Source organism: Nipponia nippon, unplaced genomic scaffold (genome assembly GCF_047370975.1).
Source record: "Nipponia nippon isolate SJK-2023a ecotype South Korea unplaced genomic scaffold, ASM4737097v1 scaffold_17, whole genome shotgun sequence".
NCBI classification, from domain to species: domain Eukaryota; kingdom Metazoa; phylum Chordata; class Aves; order Pelecaniformes; family Threskiornithidae; genus Nipponia; species Nipponia nippon.
The window spans coordinates 7,410,980-7,429,099 of NW_028262333.1; the positions used below are offsets into that span (position 1 = coordinate 7,410,980).

The 18,120-nt window shown below is 47.1% G+C and overlaps 1 protein-coding gene across 1 annotated transcript; it reads left to right on the forward strand.

Moving 5' to 3' along the window:
* Positions 1-5,278: 5,278 nt before the first annotated feature.
* On the forward strand, positions 5,279-18,120 carry GRXCR2 (glutaredoxin and cysteine rich domain containing 2). The gene is made up of 6 exons (XM_009464368.2): positions 5,279-5,746; positions 7,573-7,726; positions 10,772-10,851; positions 11,072-12,251; positions 14,821-15,036; positions 16,862-18,120. Exons 4-6 carry the CDS (start codon positions 11,907-11,909, stop codon positions 17,039-17,041), a joined length of 741 nt encoding a protein of 246 aa, XP_009462643.1. The 5' UTR covers positions 5,279-5,746; positions 7,573-7,726; positions 10,772-10,851; positions 11,072-11,906; the 3' UTR covers positions 17,042-18,120.

An 18,120-nucleotide genomic window follows, 5' to 3' on the forward strand; every position in this document is an offset into this window, starting at 1 on the left:
GTGACTCTTCAAGGTCATAAAAGCAATCAGTGGCAGAGTGGGGAAGGAAGCCTACATCAAATAACCTCTGCGATCAGCTCTGCCTCACTCATGGCCTGACATACTGGGATGCATCCTTACAATATGAAAACTCATTTCCTTGCTCTTCCTATGGCTGCCTGGGCAGAATTACCAGAAGACAGGGCATTGTTACAAGAAATGGAAAAGTCATTTCACACATATCATACAGTTTCTATATTGAAGGGCAACGAAACATGGGAAATCTGCTCGTGAAAACCCTGCTGTTGCAAACAAACACTTGGTCCATATAGCCAAAGTAATTTTTAAGCATCTGCTCTGTCAAACCAAACAGATTTTCTTTGGCCCACCAGAAGGACTCTCATGGAGCTCTGCAACCTTCAGTCTTCTGGCTGAAATTATGGAGATGTTAGAGCATCTGTGTCTTCACCCTTTCTAGGGAGTCCCTCTGGTGGGACTATTGCACCTCCAGGACGCCGTGTCCTCCAGGCTGGCTGCCCTTGCGCAGGCTGCATGAGATGGCTCTCCAACAGCACCGACATCCCACGCGGGTCTGGCGATGGGCTCCTGAGAAGTGCCCTTTGGCAGTGGTGGTGGGGCGGCTCTTCTTTCTGGGTCTGTCTGGGCTCTCCACTCGAAATAACAACAGGGAATAGCATGAGCAAGTGACAGGAGCTTCTCTCCATTACCCCTTGCCTCGTGCTCTGGAGCCATCTTCCTCGCCCCTGTCCTTCATCCCACCATGCAACCCAGTGACTGGGCGGCCAACCCTGTGGACATCAGGGACCCCGTGCCCCCTGCGAGTACTGCAGGGGCACCAGGCTGTGGTTAAATGAACGCTACAGCCCTGTCATGGACAGGGAGTGCGTGTGCTAGGGGAGGGCATGGGCATGGCAGCGCTTCCGGGGGGGGCTATAAAACGCCTCTGCTACTCTGCATCTTGCGAGTGGATGCCACACGCCTCCTCCTCTGGGGAAGAGGGACCTTTCAGGCTGTTTTTAGCTCCTGGAGGGCAGGGAGAGGGGGTGCCACTTACAAGCTGCTACAAATTATAGATTTGAAGCTAACAGCTTGTCCTCCTACCCACCCACAAACACAACGCCCGGCGTTGTCGCTGAAGGAGGGTGAACGGCAGGTCCTGCCTGTGCCTCCCGACCCCAAGGGCCAGGAGGGGGAGCGGTGCCCCCGCCATGGCTTGGGGTCGCTCGCGCGGGGTCTGCTGCTCAGCCGCCCTACGGACAGCACGCCATCGGCTGCGGCAAGCGGCCGTGCACAGCTGCAGCGGTGGGTTTTGTACACGTGTTCTAATGCTAATTTAGAGAAGCCTGAACATTTAGTAAATACATTGCATTTGCTTGAAGACATAATTAGGCCAGTGTGAATCTGCAGGGATGTGCACAGCACGGGGACCTGCAGCCAGCAGAGCAAAAGCCTCCCTAAAATTTTCCATCTCTCAAACCAGCCCCTGGTCCCCTCTGCTCCATCCTGGTCGGGCAGGCAGCCAGCGGGCGCTGCTCCCTGCTCCCGCTGCCCTGCTCCTCACCCTCCAGAGGGGCACACAGCAGGGACAAACGCACCGGCAGCTGGATTTTAAGTCTTTCACCTTTTTCCATTTCGTGAGGTATGCATCAGCTGGCAGATAAAAGCCAAGCACTGAGAAGCAATCTACACTTCGAGAGCCATTTATTAATCTTATGGAGAGTCAAATGTTGTATTTTGCCCATAACAGCCTTGTACAGTCTTCTGTCAGGTAACATGAAGGCTTCAGCTGATTCTGAAGTAGCTGGAGCAGAGTGGTGCCTATCCAGAAATAGAGAAGTATTTTAAAATGAGATTTATTCACTGATTTTCCCTAAGACAGATTGTTATGTGTTTGTTGATGTGTCATTAGAAGTAGCCAGAGTAGAGTCGGGACAAGCAGCAGCGAGTGGACTGGCACCGTCCTCCCTGCGCCTGGGGAGGTCACCCAGACCACCTCCTCCTCCTCCTGCTGCTGCGTGGTCTCTGCACCGAGGGCTGAGGTGGCAGCCCAAGAGGGGAACGGAGGTGATTAAAGCTGACACCAGGCTAGTGAGATTTTGGGCCAGACCCAGAACAGGCTTTGGCACCTCCGAGTTAGCAGCTGTGAGGTCTGAGCTCAGGCACCAGGTCTCGAGTGGGTGCAGCTGGCAGGTGACGGGGTGACACTGCCACCCCTCCCGAGGACAGATGCCCTGAATGCCATCTGCATGGGTGATGGGGCTTCAATGGGAGGGGACAAGAGCCATTCGGCAGGTTGCTGCATGGCCTGGTGTTGGAGTTTCCTCCTGGGGAGGGAAGGGCACCGGGCAGCCCCTGCTCAAGCAACCGCAGCTTGGACATTAAGCTGCCTGCGAGACCGTGGCTGCTCCGGCAGACGGTGCACCAGGTGCCCTGGCACAAAAACCGGGCCGGGCTGAAGAGGTCGCTGATGCCAGCCTCTGCTCCATGCTCCTGCCGCAGCTTTTTCTCTCTGTGCTTTCTGCTACTTTCATCCTTTTTTCCCTACAGCGCAGTGAAGAACTGCAGAACACCAAGCACTAAATCCCATTTTACTGGGATTTGCCCGATAAGGGCTGAATCTGCAGGGATGCAATTTTCATTTCTTAAGACAAGAAGAAATAAGGGTGTCCAAGTAGCAATAGACCTGAGCACCAGCCTAACAGGCCTTTGAAAGTTGTTTTGAGCACTTCTCAGCTGTTCTTCACACAGGTCTGGCCACAGAAAATGTCAGGCTTCAGTTACCTAATTAAACATAGATGCAAATAATGACACTGCTTGCAACGATACATCACCTTTTAGTGTTCTCAGGTGCTTCTGGCCAACAGTGAGTGCTGCAGGCCAGAGCAGTGCCTGTAGCTCAGCTGGTGAAGCAAACCAGGTTATAAATACTGCTGCTCCAAAAGCTCCAGCTCCAGGCATGGAGGGGACAGTTGTGGTACAGGAGGGGGGGCATGGAGGGGTGTAAGTCTTTAACAGACTGTTGCATGTGTACCTCTGCTTTATGGCATTAAGGAGCAATTGGTTCAGCTATTTGCTGCTTTTTTGTTTGATCACGTCGTGATTTGGGGGCTGGCAGTGTGAGTTTGCTTCTCTAACAGCTCCTGCTTACAGAGCAGTGCTCTTTGTGGAAGATCCGGAGAGCGGGCTCGTGAGCCCAGCAAAGAAGAGCGTAGTGGAAAGACACAGTGGGGTCAGAGTCTTTGTAGTAGAGTTATGCCATGCTGGCAGACTGGTTTTCATGTCTGCAGGTATGTGGGAGCTGTACCTCAGCCATGGTATAGACCAGTGTTCCTTATATGCTCACCTCTGATGCGAGGCGGTGTTTATCCAAGAACTGTCTGTTGCCTTTCTGCGGCTCCCCTCCCCAGCTGCAGCCACCCTGTGCTTCTGGAGGTGCTTGCTGGGCAGTGCCACCTTTGTGCCATGGCTGCTGCTGTTGTTGTTGTTCTGTGCTCTACCAGTGCATATATGTTCTTCTGAACTCCAGTTTCAGGCTGTGCTGCTGCTCTCAGGAGGAGCTGAGCAATGCTTGCCTCTGTCGGTAAAACTCAACCCTTGGGAATTTCCCTCTTTGAAGCGCTTTTTCCTGGTTTTTGTTTCTTAGTGACCTCCAGATTTTTATGCTTACTTAGGACTCTTACCTGCCCATGTAAGAGTCTCTAGGGCTAAGGTGGGTGCTAAGTAAGCTGGCTTTCATCAGGGAGCCTGCACACTGCTCCTGGAGGTGCTGGGCGTCCTCCACTCCCACTGACCTCAGCCTCCAGGAATGCATGGCGGGCCCTGCCTTGCATGTGAGGCAAGACAGCAAAAGGAGACCTTCTTAGCTTGGTTTCCTACAAAAATGGAGTTTTATGAACTCGCAGCATATGTGAAGGTGTGTATGTGTAGCTCTGTGTCTGTCTGTGCACCCTCATAACTTTTGAATCCAGCTCAGCGGAGAGTAAAAGCATCCAGAATTTTAAATATCCTGGGACTTTTGTGAAAACAGGTACCTGAGCACAAAAGAAGGAAACCCCGTCAGCCCCTTCATGAAGGGAGACGATGCAATGTGACTTCACACCTTACTCCAAATCTAACTCGGTGCTCACAGCTCCCCACAGGAGAGGGATGTTAAATGTGCTCCAAACAAGAGAGGATGTTTGCGTCTTAACAGACATCAGAGAATCCAACCATGAGCTAAATCCATATGAAATCAGGCTTTCTTTAGCTGCTATATGCATAATCTACTAGTTTTTGCCACAATACCAATGGCTTAATTCCTGCTGCATCCCAGTCCCTTAGCTTATATGGGGTGTATTGACAACAGATTTCAGCCCTCTTTGTAACAAGAAGTCTGGATGCAGGATGAGATGCTTAAGAAACCCCATGGTGGGGGGTGCTCACCAAGGGCTGGTGGTGAATGATCAGCACCTGATTGCCAATTGATGCATGTGCTCGTTAGTGAGTGAATGGACACCTTTGGGGGAGCAGACTGGCTCTCCTCAGCAGCTCGCACTGAGCAACCCCAGCCCAGAGGAGAGCGGGAGCACTGGGGCTGCACCCACCCACCCTCCGCAGGAGCAGCGCAGGTCCCTTGGCTGCGGGAGCCAGGGGTGTGCGCCGGCTGGGAGGGAAATGCCTGCTTCAGCTCCTTGGAATCTCAGTAGGACCTGTGCTTGCCCCCGTATTTTACAGCAGGAACAAGTTGCCTGCCCAATGCTTCAAGGATTTTTATGTAAATCTCTAGCAGAGGATGAAGATGGCCATGGACTTCAGCAACGTTCGGTGCAGGTCAGACTGCTTACCATCACCAAATGGAGATAAGCTTAGTGCCTCCTGATATGAACGTTAGAGCTTATACTTATGTCCAAGGCTGAGCAAATCTTGCAAAGTTTTCCATGGTTTTGAAATCGTGTTGTTTGGGTAATTAGTTTCAGTGCTGCTTGCACTGAATGGTGCCACCCATTTCAATTCACGTGTGTTGCTCTTTTGTGCCTATTTTCTGCTAATGATATTAAACAAATTCACTGCTATGAATATCTGTATGAACAGAGAATACTGAACAGGCTGCTTTGAGCAGGCAGTTAGATTAGATACCTCTTGCGGTCACTTCCACCCTGGATTATGTGGTGATCCTAAATCAAGTAAGGAACATTGTATAGCTAGCACTGAGCACCATGCGACCTGCGTGTTCAGCCAGATCTGGCTGGGGCAACTCATATTTAGAAAGTTCTTCAGACTTTTTAAATCGTTCATTTAAGAAATGATGCTTAATGTCAGATAAAAGATTACAAATGTTATGAGCTGCTTGCAGAGATAAATGGGAAACGACTAGAAGCAGACCCTTGCCTGTCTTTTTTCATGTAGACTGGTTCGTAAGGCCCCCAGTATAAAACAATCGCAGCTAAGACTTTCTTGATGCTGCAGAATAGGAAAATACAGAGCAGTAATTTGCAGAATACTTGTATTTGCTAAGCTATGCTTCCAGCTGCAGATACCATATCTCCTGATACTGTGGGTAAGCAGACGCATAAGGCCATAGTCTTGCAGACCTCGTGTCCATGCCCCACATCCCTGCCTGCATTCTTCTGCAGTGTATTTGCACCACATCACTGTCACCTCCCCAGTACGGAGGTGGCCACACTGAACTGCTACACTCTGCTGCCTGGGGACCACAAGAGGATGAAACGATGCAGCCTGGTGTGCCATGCTACTGTTTGCAGTGACGGTGAGTCTTCTATCAACTGATCTGGAGGCAAAAACCTGGGTCTAAGGAGCGCTTTGGGCAACTGTTTCAAGTGCAGACCTTGTCTGACCAAGGTGGTAATCCAGCCCAAGCACTGGAAAAGTTCAGCACTTGAAATGAAAAGATGGCGATCTCACTGCTCACCAGGCAGTGCATTGTGCTATTTTTCTTACCTGGGAACATAGGACTTTATCTCTGAAAGACATTTAAGGTATGCCAAGGGGGAGAATTCTTTTCTGCCACATATAAAAGGACTGGTCTGGTCCTGTCCTTTTTGCCACCTTTCCCCAGAATTGCTGTACTTTGCTATTACTGTAACTTTCTTATGTACAAATACATGTGTCGTGGTAGTACTTAACAGGAAGAGGAGTGGTGAAATATGATTCTTTAGATCAGTGCATGCTCCCATTTACTGGAATGGAAGCCTGGCTGGAGCAGGCTCGTGTTTCACCACTTCTTCAGCTGAAAATACAGAAGGACGTTTGACAGACTCAAGTGAATAAGGGGAGCCAGCAATAGCGAAGGCCCCTAGCTTGAGAGCTTTGAGACTCTGCACTGGACAGATGCAGTATGTGCTCGTTCCAGGTCCCAGTCTAATCCCACACACTGTACTGGGAGGCTTTCTCTGTAGATAAAGAAACAAGTGCTGCATTCAGGCAACAGCCTCATCTATGCCTTCCTCAGGCTGGTGGGTGAAGCAGCCTGGTCTCAGTCGCTCCCTTCATCAAGCATCTGCTGTGGCACTATACATGGTACAAGATTCCTGCAACAAGCACAACTTCTTAGGTAGTCTTACGTCAGCGGGTAAAATGTCTTGTCCCATGTGGAGATCAAGGCACCTCTCCCTGTGTCTGGTCCAGCTGCTGTCAGCCTGGTCACCCATCCTGTCACATCTGGTCCTCTGCGGGCTGGCTGTACCAGCGAGGGAGTGTGGCTGGTGTAGGAACATCAGTGTCTGCTGGCAGCAAATCTGTTTAAAAGGGAAGTAACTTCTTTTCTTTTTTTCTTTATTTTATGAGATCAGAAATATGAGGGTTTTATCTTCCCCGACACCCCAGGCAAAGAGGTCAAGATCGGCTTCTGGCAAGTCTAGTTTCTTGACAAGGAGCTGTTGTGGCCATTCTGCCTGCTGGGTGCCAAATCCTCGTGGCTGGCAGGTTAAAGGGAGCAACTCCTATAGAGCAGATGCTATTATCAGGAAGCTGCATTTGGTCTGTTCAACGATATATGGAAAACCCTCACTTTGCAATGAATGATGAAATCTAAGTGCAGACTGTCAGGCCAGGTGGAGCAGTGATGGTGCTGCCTGCAAAAGCCCTTCTGGGAATCCCAGGCCCTGCTCTTTCTGATTGTCATGTAGCACGTTGGGAAACGTCCCCGGTTTGCTGGCACCGTGCTGTGAACAACCCCCCTGCCGGCAGCGGCACGAGCCTCCCCGGGCTCCCCACGGGGAGCGTGGCTGTGACGAGCAGCACATCCAGTGCTGCTGCTGCGCCTCCAGTGGGGCCAGGATGGTGGGAGAGGAGCGGGTCCCTGTGAGGCAGGGGTGGCACAGACCCTCCAGCCGCTGGTGGATGAGGGCTGACCTGTTCCCAGGGCACAGAAATGCATCTGAAACCTCCTGAGGGCGATTCTGCAGCTCAGAGGAAAATGGAAAGTGGTGGAAGGGAGCCTGAAAATCAGACTGAAGAGCAAACGCATGAGTAACTTTCAAAGAGTCAAAAAACAGCTCTGGCTTGGACAAACCCCCTGTTTCTGTGCCGGGGCTCTGACTCTGACACTGCTTACGTTTCTTTTTCTGCTTTCAGAGTGACTTGTCTCAATGCCTGAGCCATTAGCTGATGGGCTTGCTGAACCCAGCAGGGTAAAGGATGAGAGGGGAAATGATTGTTCTCTCTAAATACATCAGGAGGTAAAAACTATCAACAGAGAAGAGGTATTAAACTAAAGGACGGTATTGGTGTAAGTACAAATAAGTACCAATTGACTGTGAATAGATTTAGGCTGGAAACTAGAATATTTCTAATCATGCAATGAACTAGCATCTGTAACAACCTTTCAGATGAAGCGGCAAGGGCCAAAACGTCAGGATGTTCCCAACTGCCGAATTAGCTTACGGAAGGGGCGATGCAGTATGGTAGCAGTGGCAGCACGCAGGACCCGGCGAGCTGGGACCCTGGTGTGGTGCAGACTCCAGTCCTTTGGGAGTTCAGTAACCCCAGAAGAGAGAGCTGGTGCAAGCCCTGCCTGTGCTGGGGGATGCTCTGACTGCACTCGTCTCTTGCAAGGGACAGGTTGTTCCTGCTGCAGGGAAACTCGGAAGAACAGCAAAACGAGGAAAGTTTCATCCTTCTGCTAACAGTCAATTATGGTTAATGTGGCATGCCTGATAGCTCCTTGTACGCACCACCACATTTACCGTGGTAATGCCACTATCTTCCCCACCATTAAGCCTGGCAACTAGTAACTAACTCCTTCTCTTCTTTCTCTTCTTGCATCTAAGAGGTGTTTAAATGCTGGTAAGCTTTTCCTCGCACATAGCCAAAATGTAACCTTTTCCTTAGGTTAGCAGCAAGCAGCTCTCTTTGCGACTCCATGCAGAATCTTTTCACTCCTGCTTTTACTTGCTGGCCTCTTCAGCACACACAGAGCCTGCTCCAACTCCTTTAAATTATCAGCTAAAATTATCTTCTTGACCTGCTGATCTAAACCTTTCTGCTTGCTACTCCCACACTGAAGCAAGTTTAACACTTGTGTCCTTGCTCTCAAACCTCTACCTTGCTCCTTTGCTTCCTTCATATCCGACCTGCCCTCTTATCCATGAATTCTAGCCTTTCTTTGTGGCCCCTAATGCTGGCTCAGGCCCATTTTTTGTCTCTTCTCCAGCAGTCACCCACAGACCTTACTGTAAGACACTGTGTGCTCAGAATAACGCGAGCAGTGGGGCAGGAGTGAAGCGTTTGGGCGTTGCTGCAGCTGAAACCGTAACGCTCTTCCCCATCCCGATTCATTGCCTACCCTGTGCTTTTGTGAGCAGGAGGATTGTAGTGCTTGCTCTAAGGAAGCAAAGCACAACAAAACATTTTTCAGCAGAACTTGCAGGCGGAAACTTGCCTTCAAAGCATTACAGTCCAGTTTGCTACAGCTTTTCTTGCTGTCCTACTTTGTTGCAATAGATCTAAACCAACATGTTACGCTCCTTAGGGCAAGGACTGTCTCTCTTTGTTCTGCAAAGCCTCCAGCACGCTTCCAACAATCCCTTCATATTTCCTGACATGGGGAGGAAGGTGAAGAGAGGCCCCACGCTTGAAAGACAGATGTCATTAAACTATAGTGGAAAAGAGTCTGAAGTAAAACATAGTGCAGTGACGATCTAGATCATGAAATTTAATGATTTCACTGTTGAATGCAAAGTGATTATTGTTGTATTTTTAGTAAGACTTGTGCTAGCTGTGGGAAACAAACCCACGCTGACACACGAGAGCAGCGTGAATGCTGCCGCGCTGGCAGGGCTGTAGCAGGCCGTGGCAAGCTCCTCGCAGCCCATCCATCCTTCACCCGCCGCTCCCCAGCTCTCAGTTGCGGCTGTGCCACCTGCCCCCAGCATGCCGTAACGCTCCTCGGCTGGAGTGAGGCAGGTACGGCTTTGGAGATGGCCTCATAAAACACCACCTGGAAAGTCCCAGTTTGGCGTATTTGATGTGGAAAGGTTGGCCTGAGTTGTTCAGAACAGCTAAGAAATGCAGAAAAGCTATTCAGAAATCTTTTCTTTGCAAGATTTATCTGTACAGGGACATAAAAAGAAGTGCATACGTATCTGAGCGAGGAATCCCTCTGCAGCGAGCCTGAATAGCAGCCTCTGCGTGCCAGCCTTGGGTTTACATGGGGAATGTGTGGCTGCAGGACTCTGTGCTGCTGCAGGAGGCTGAATTTCACCCTGATTGCAGCCCCCATGCCAGCAGCCTCGAGCTGTTCGCATAAACAGCAAACCCAGCTGACAGTACTGCAGAGGACAGGATCGTTCTAACGTGAAAATTACAGGGCCAGAGTAGATTTGTTGTGTTTTGACAGCACCTGTAAGTAACTGTAAGGATGGGAAGTTGCTTTGCTCGCAGATCGTGGCGGTGGTGCTCGTGCTGTGTTCTCTCATTGCTGCTTTGAACTTTGTTTCCTGTTTGATTGTTCCCTTAATCAAAAGAAAATGAACTCCAATTAAGGTATCTTACAAAGTATGATTTGTGTCAAATTAAGACCACTGGTGTACCTTTGAAAAATACTGAGGCCTGATTCACACAGGACTTACAAGAGAAAGGGGTGGATCAAACTTCTCAAGTAAATGCAGTAAAAGCCGAGTTTGATTCATGCAAATCAAAGTTTTCATATAATGTGAGATCCTCCTGTTTGAGATAGGATGGGAGACTGACATGAACATTATAATAGTGTTTTGGAAATGAACAGGGCGTATCCGTGGCTGTGTGTTTACTCAGGCGTGTTCATGCATGTTCTCTTGGTGGAATATACATCTTTTACGTGTACTTACGACAAGGCTTCCAGCAGCCCAAGGAACCTGCAAGAGCAGTGTCTGTCATGACAAAACCGCTTTCGGCACATGAAGACTGTTCGGTTGGTTGGAAGGTCTGTATTGTGTATTATTAGTATACAGCCTTCTAAACTGCCGTCTCGGTATTTAATGAACAAACTTTTAATAAACATAATAAATTAATTTATTGAGAATATTAAGCTTTAAAAGCGCTGGTTTTGAATTAAAAGAAGATAGCCTTGGCAGGATGTAGGCAGAAAGCTTAGTTTAAGTCCCACTCAATGAAACTGCATTTAATAGTGGAAATTTACTGAAATCTTGGTACTTGAGCGAAGAGAGATTTTAACTCCTGTTGTGGGTACTTGATTTAAGTAAGTAAGTATTAGGAGATGTTTAAAACCCAGACACCGGTTACTCTGTTGATGCATTTTGTACTAAACGTACTCTTAATTTTTTTCCCTTGAAAGGAAAGACAAGCCCAAAGCCGGGGATGGGCACAGTGAACAAACCCCTCCTTTACCCGAGTAATGACGCAGACGCCAGTAAGGTATCAGTTTCAGGGTTACTGGTGGGGATCTCTAATGACGGGCTGTCATGGGAAGGTAACTTGGGTCATTGCTTGCTGCCGTTGGGATGGAGGTTTGCATGAGTGTGGAGGAACTGAAGTCCCTCAGACGCTGAGCAAGGCTGGCTGTAAGCAGCACCTTGCAGAGCTGCTGCCGTGCAAAGCAGAGACCTGCCTCACGCCGACATCCCTTCTTTTCCAGGGTAACCGGGGGCCTGGGGCCCCATCCCCTTCTGCTCTGCACCTCTGCAAACCTCTGCTTTGCCTACTGGAAAAGAAAATGACCGAATTGGAATAGCTGCACTTTCTGTGCTCCTTGAGCCCATGTAAGGGACTGCAGATGAGCAGAGGATTGGGCCTCTGGTGGCTCTCAGGAAGTGACTGTCTTTTAAAAATGAAAAGCAAACCCAGAATGGTCAAAAGGCCCTGAAAGCCAGCAAGAATTACAAACAGGGATTGAAAGCTAAAGAGAGAGAAAATCTTAATTAGATCTCCACCAACCTGTAGAGGAACACATTTGGATTAAAATGAAATGGAGCTTTGTACTCTCAGGGTTTCAGCGCAAGCATGGAAGAGGAATTATTCACATTTGCTATTTGTGAAGCTGGATTGCTTTTTCTGTGAACTTGTCTTTTTACCTTCTCACCTTGTCAGAAAATTGTGAAAAGCTGCTGGGGTGGTGTATTTGGGGTAGTTCTTATCACAGCACATAGCAGAAACATTTCCATGGTTTCACAACATGGGCAGAGTTTCCTATTTAATCCTATCCCTCCCCAAGTTAACTCCTTTCCTCTTGTGGTAAACCAGCCTGTCCACCATTCACCAACCTGCCTTATATTTCACTACTGTCAATATTTTCTCTTTGTGAATATCCATCAATATTTAATACAGTGGTGTCAGTTTTGCTGTAAGATGAGAGGAACTACTAGAAATCTTGAATTATACATTGTGTGGCTGGGGGACGCTGGGGAGAGTTTTCTTTTGGACCCAAAGCTCTTGGAGTTGATCTCCGGGACCTACAGCTTGAAATCCTAATAATGGATGAGCACCAGAAGAAACTCAATCAGCGGCATGAGGGAAGGCCCCGCAAAGTGAGGTTCAAAATATCGTCAGCTTACAGTGGTCGAGTGCTAAAACAAGTCTATGAAGATGGGCAGGAACTCGAGCCCCCGGCCAAAGAGCACTCTCGGCGTTTTCTCCGCCACGGCTTTGAGCCAGGGGACCATTTCTGTGGGGCCGGGGAAATGCCAGAAAACAGGTTTTACTCGCCAGCCAAGCTGACTGCCCAGCGGATCAGCATATTCAAAGAGGACAAGAAATACAGTCTCGCCGGTAACTCTCCTCTCCTCAGCGAGTGCCAGTCAAGCGACAGTTATTGCAGGGTAAGTAATGGCCAGCCTAGGGCTGTCAAACTGCTTGGAAACCAACTTCAGACTAAACCATTTTTTGGATTAACATGGTAACAGGAGGCTCAAACTGGAACCGCATTCAGATAAAACTCAGTTTTGTCAGTCCAGGATTTTAAAAAGGTGATTGTAAATCTTCAGCCTTTATCCCACGAATTCTGTATTCTGCTTACCCTGCAAATGGCAGGAGCCACATGTTCTGCAGCAGTGCAGTCAGCGAGCGCAGAGTATCTGCTAGCTGTGCTCCATCTTCTCGCTGGGTTGATTTGCATCTGTCCATTTTGTAGAATAAGTTACAACATTTCCATATATATCAATATCTATACATAGTAATCCTAACGCATCTAAAGAAGTCAAATGTAAGGTGGATATTATCTTAATTAGTTATATTTAAAACATTAAAGTTGCATGACTTGAGCTGGCAAAAAGGTTAGTGCCACCGGCAGCATACCAGTGAGCCTCTGAGCGAGGCATCTGCATCCTCTGGCAAGTCAGAATTACCCTTTGGCTACTTTGAAAATCCCAGCTTAGTTTCACTGGATATTTTGTTAACATATAATTAATGTCACTGATATTGAAGTGTCTCTTTAGTCCTAATAAAAAGCCAGTACCTGTGTAATATATGTTAAATTAATACACAGGGATTATGTTCATTTTCTTACCCTGTTGAATTAGATTTTGTATCTTTTACTGCTGTTTGGTTTTATCAAATCTTGATGTACCACCTACACAATTCATACAACAATGATGGCATATCGGCACCGTTGATAACACAGCCATGTCACACTGATACGCAAACTCGAAATGGAGTATATTGATATAATCAGCAGACTTGTAAAACTTGAGGTGAGTCTGCTCAGAGAAAAGATGATAAAAAGGAAGACAGTGTGAGGTAAGCTGGCTTGCTGAGTTGATATCAGGCCTTTCCCGAGAAGGTGGCTCATTCAACTCCAGTTCAAACTGAACAACGAGCAGTTAGTGTCAGCAAACAAGTCAACCAGTTGTCCAGTCCGTCCCTTGCACACCACCCCAGTCCTGCAGCACCTGCTTGGTGCTGGTGCCCCAGCTGCTTGCAGAAAGGTCAAGAATTGAGTGTATCTCCAGAGAGAAATGAGAGGTCACTCAAGTACACCAACCGCTGCGATATAAAGAAAGTTGTGTCATCATCTGTCATGGTCTGTGGATAAATAAGGAATGTCACTCTGGCACTTACACAGCTAAAGAGACTGAAGTGCTTTAAAAAGTATAAAATGCTTTTTATGGCCTTGGTTTGAATACATTAAAAGTCTATTAATTCTTGGTGCTAATCAAAGTTGCATGTAGGAAACCTGTATTTGAACAATATTTAGTTGATACGCTGGGCATCTAGTTTAACTGAAAATATCAAACCATGATGAATCTCTCCTGCCTGAAGACAGAGCGCTAATGTGATCTTATCCATACCATTAATTTGTTCTGCATTCTTGGGTAACGCTCATCTCTCTTCGTAGTTTCCCTAACCATAAATACTTTGAGTAATCACGCTATCCAGTATCAGTTCTGTTTTGTATCAACATACGTTTGGTATTTGGAGACACCGTGTCTGTGTAACAAATATGAGGCTTTTAAAGCCTTCTGCAAACAGTAAGGATTTGTGCTCGCTTGCCTCCCCCTCCACGCTTCTCCCCATAGAGAAGCAGGTGCCCAATTGCCAGGAGAGCCATCAGCCACCTCACATCAGCTGATGCGACTCTGGCAGGGTATTTTCTTAGGAGAACATCTCCTTTTGCATTGCTTCTTGACACAGATACTTAAGCAGAGCGAAATATGAAGAGTGTGTAAAACAATAGGCTATGGTAACTGCCATATGATACCTAGCGCAAAGGGAAAAAGGGACCAGGTAAGCAAAATGCTGCTTGCAGAGAAATGTTTGACCATATCAAGCTTAGGTTTAAAATCATTAGAAAAGAAAACAAATTCAGGTGTCCCCCCAGATGGTTATTTAGACTGGCTCCTCACTGTTAGGAATGCAATTTAGCATTAGATAATGAGAATTTTTTATCATCTGACCCTTTTGCCAGCATTAATAAATTACAAAGAAGAGCTTTCTTTTAAATCTGAAAAAAAAAAAAGCCATCAAAGGCTGCAGACTAGGTCACCATCATGGGGAATTTCTACTTCTGGCCAAACCCATGAAAACCCCTCTTCACCTGCCCCACACACCAACTACTCAGCCTTCAAAGAAATGTAGGCCAATCCCCAGTGCAGAGGTTGCTTTTCCATATATGCCAACACCACTGCTCTTAGAATTGTGCTGTCTTTTTTTCTTGCATATGGGTTGGAATGAGAATTTACATCCCAGAAAGCTTTCCCCATCCAGAACATGACATTAAAGTGAGGGTCCTAAGATTTGAGCCAAAGTCTTGGTCCGATCCCATAGCCCATTAGGGCAGAGCCAGCCGATCAGATGAGCAGGAGGAGGGGATGTTCTTCTGAAAGCCCAGGGATCATCAGTGTTTGTCGAGTGTATTTATACAGGCGAGACACTGATAAGATCCTTCTACAGGCTTCCCCAATTCTAGATTTTGGCAAGATCATCATCTACACGAATAACCTGAAAATCATCCGTGCACCAATGGACCAGAAAGAGCTCATGAGAAGAATCATCCAGACTGAGGGAATAAATGACTGGGCCTTCATGTACCGGGAAAGGAAAGAAAGATTTGGTGGTGGACACAAAAGAGATGTGGAAAAAAAGGTTGCCTGCAACCAGTATGTGCAGGTAAGAGAAAATGGAAAGTGGTTTTTTCCCCCTAAGCTTTTGGGTCTTACAGCCTGGTCAGACCACTGAGTATTCCCACCCAAGCCCCATCTGTGTCTGTATCTGGCACTTAACTGAATTTGGATTAAAAACATCACTTTGTTCCTCTTTCCACGAGGGAGATAACCGATCAATGCTGTGCTGCAGTTTGTGCTCTGGGGACAGCTGTTCTGTTTCCAGATGCTCACGTCTCCCACTTGATTCTTCCCCTGGAGATCACTGACGTTTATGTAGCTTGGCTTAGGTCCACCCTTTGTCACTGTCTCCCAGTGGAACAAGAGCAGGCCAGAGTTTCTCCAGCCTGACAAGGCTAAACACAGCTGCTCTGTGGTTGAGACTGCTGGAGGCTAAAATTTTAATATCAGCTGAAATAAGATTGTGCCTTCCATTTGTTTTCTCATGGGTTAGTCTTTGTTGGTCAGAAACCCAATTAGTCTGACCATAATTTGATCCCACAAAACATAATGTTGTTGTGCAGGGCAAATACGAAGCCTTACAATTTTGCAGATCTGAGACGGACCTGTGCTTAGTGCAGGTTACCTTGGTCCTTCTGCAACCACGAGCCTTGCGTATGGCTCACTTGCACAAAGACCCCATGAAAACTGAGAACAGCTCTGAGAAACTAAGCAGGAATTTTGGCCTTTGTCAGTTTTGAAATAAACTTGATTTTCAGAAAGAGGGCTTTAACATAAAAGCCAAGATTCCTCCCATCTACTGGCAGACACCTATCTGAGTCATCAAAAAATCACTTCTGGCCTTTGGGGGAATATACGTTGAAAAGAACCTCCATAAGGTAATTAATTGCATTCCTCCAGTTGCCCTCATTGGAGGAGCACGCTTTGGAGAAGGACAACAGCTCCTGTAAGGCATTGTTCCAGAGAAATTTGTTAACCTTGGAAGAACTCAGCAAAGTACTTCTGTTCTCCTTGATGTTTGGGAGCAAAAAGTAACACTTGAAGGTCCTAAATATGATTTTTTAGAATAATTTTGGACTTTCTATATGCTGGTGTTATGAACATTCATTTAAAGACGACCAAACCACAGGAAGGTTATTCTTCTGAGAAGTCAATTGATTTGGACTATCAAATTTATAAGCAGGCACCAATATGAAGCATACCTGGCACCAACTCCCCATATCTTAGTTAAAGCCTCGTTCCACAGTGCCGTGTAAAGTAGAACCGCTGCACAGGAATGAGGCAGGACTCTGAACCTGACATCAAAAGAACGAAACTACGCTGTGCTACATTCTTCCTGATGCAGATACTAAATCATTTCTGGGCTCTGTGGAAGCACTGAATTTTAAGATGGGATTTGAAAGAGGCTGGCTGGCACCCTGGGAGCGTTGCAGGCACAAGGGACAGCTTGAAAGAAGCTGTGCATGTCGGTGACGAGGGATTTGGGGGGGAGAAGGTGAGGAGAAATGCTTGAAGAAATGAAGCATGGCTCAAAACTGAGGATACAGAGCTGAGAAGATGGATGTGTTAAGAAATGACAGGAAGATGGGTGGAGCTATGCAGACCCTTGCAGGAGGAGAAAGATGAATTTGAAAGTATTGTGTTATAAGCCCAGACACCTTAACTTCTCATTTTCTAGAAGTATCCACAAATTGTCCCCAAATATACGGGAACCTTTTTCTTGAAGATCTTGCTGTAGAGAACTGAATATTATTGGCAGAGTGGTATGTCAGGAGCAACGATTACTTAAAAGACCAGAAGACAGAAGTATGTTACTGACTTTGCTGTCTGATACCCAGTAACAGATTTTTTTCATGATCTGTCTCTTTCAGGAAGGAGATGCTGAACACGGTTGTTCCCAGTGTAAAGGGTCAGGCTCTGCTCCTTGCTCACTGTGCCATGGAAGCAAGTTTTCAATGCTGGCAAACAGATTCAGAGAGTCCTACAGGGCTCTGCGATGTCCGGCTTGCAACGAAAGCGGCCTGCAGCCCTGCCAGATCTGTGCTCCCTGACCAGGACCGCCATCCCTGCAGCAGGCGACAAGCACCACAGCGATATTTTGTTGAAAACTTTGAATTATTTAACTTTCAAGCAGCCTTGCTATAACGACAAGTTTTTAAAAGATGGGAAAGGCACGTTATACGTATCTCACTGTAAATGTGAACACCGCACCTCTGCTACTGACTGCCCCTCTTGTCTGCTACATACACCTGCCTAACTTTTGAATCAGCCCAGACCCCAGTGTCTGCAGGGGTGCACATATCCCCGACGCTAGAGGAAATTATCAGCATTCGGAAGTTAAGCACCTGCGTAAATGTCTCTGGCATCCGGAGCTCAGCCTGAATTTGCTGGTGCTGTCCCTCAGTTCGGTATCTGGTGCCTGGCACAGCCAGTTCCCGACCCACCAGGCACTCCAGTAACATCATTAAAAGCAGCAGGAGTAGGTGCAGTTTGGGCACGTCAGTAATGTGTCAGGGTGTAAAGTCTGTTTGTGCAACAACAGCAGAGCGGTGCCTCCCCTAGGTTTTAACTTGCTGAATGTTTTAAAATTACACTGTCTTTCGTAGTTAACTCTGTACTTGCCCTGCAGTGTCACAAGCATTTCCTGAAGATTTTGCCGATTCTTACATCTCCTTTAGCGGACACAATGATTCCTTTGGGGTCTGATTTATGGGAAGAAACTGAAAACCCTTCCCAAACCTGGAGCTATAAAAAATGTACAATAATTTATTATTATAAATAGAAGTTATTAAGTTTTTAGCCTACTTGTGAGGAAGTGCTGAACTAAAATTCCCCTGTATGATGCTCAGCACTTTTCAGGATCAGGCTGGTGGTGAGCAGGACTTCTGTTGCTTAATATTAATCCCATGTTGTAATCTGCAGAAGGTAAACTCTAATTAGTTGAGGTGAAGCAATGATGTGGGATACTTTGCAGGCTGCCACTGCTGGCACAGAACACAGGGGCTTCAAGAGGTTGAGGCAAACAGGGGAAATGGTATTTTTTTCCCAAAGCATTAACTTATTACATTTTATATTCATGAGTAATGTTAATGCAGCCTTAACTCGCATGTTACCTCTGAGACTCTGATGA

Excerpts from the sequence above, each read along its gene's own strand:
- GRXCR2 (XM_009464368.2), top strand. The coding sequence starts at position 11,907 with ATGGATGAGCACCAGAAGAAACTCAATCAGCGGCATGAGGGAAGGCCC. Across the intron at positions 12,252-14,820 it reads CAAGCGACAGTTATTGCAGG|GCTTCCCCAATTCTAGATTT; the intron begins GTAAGTAATGGC and ends ATCCTTCTACAG. Across the intron at positions 15,037-16,861 it reads CCTGCAACCAGTATGTGCAG|GAAGGAGATGCTGAACACGG; the intron begins GTAAGAGAAAAT and ends TGTCTCTTTCAG.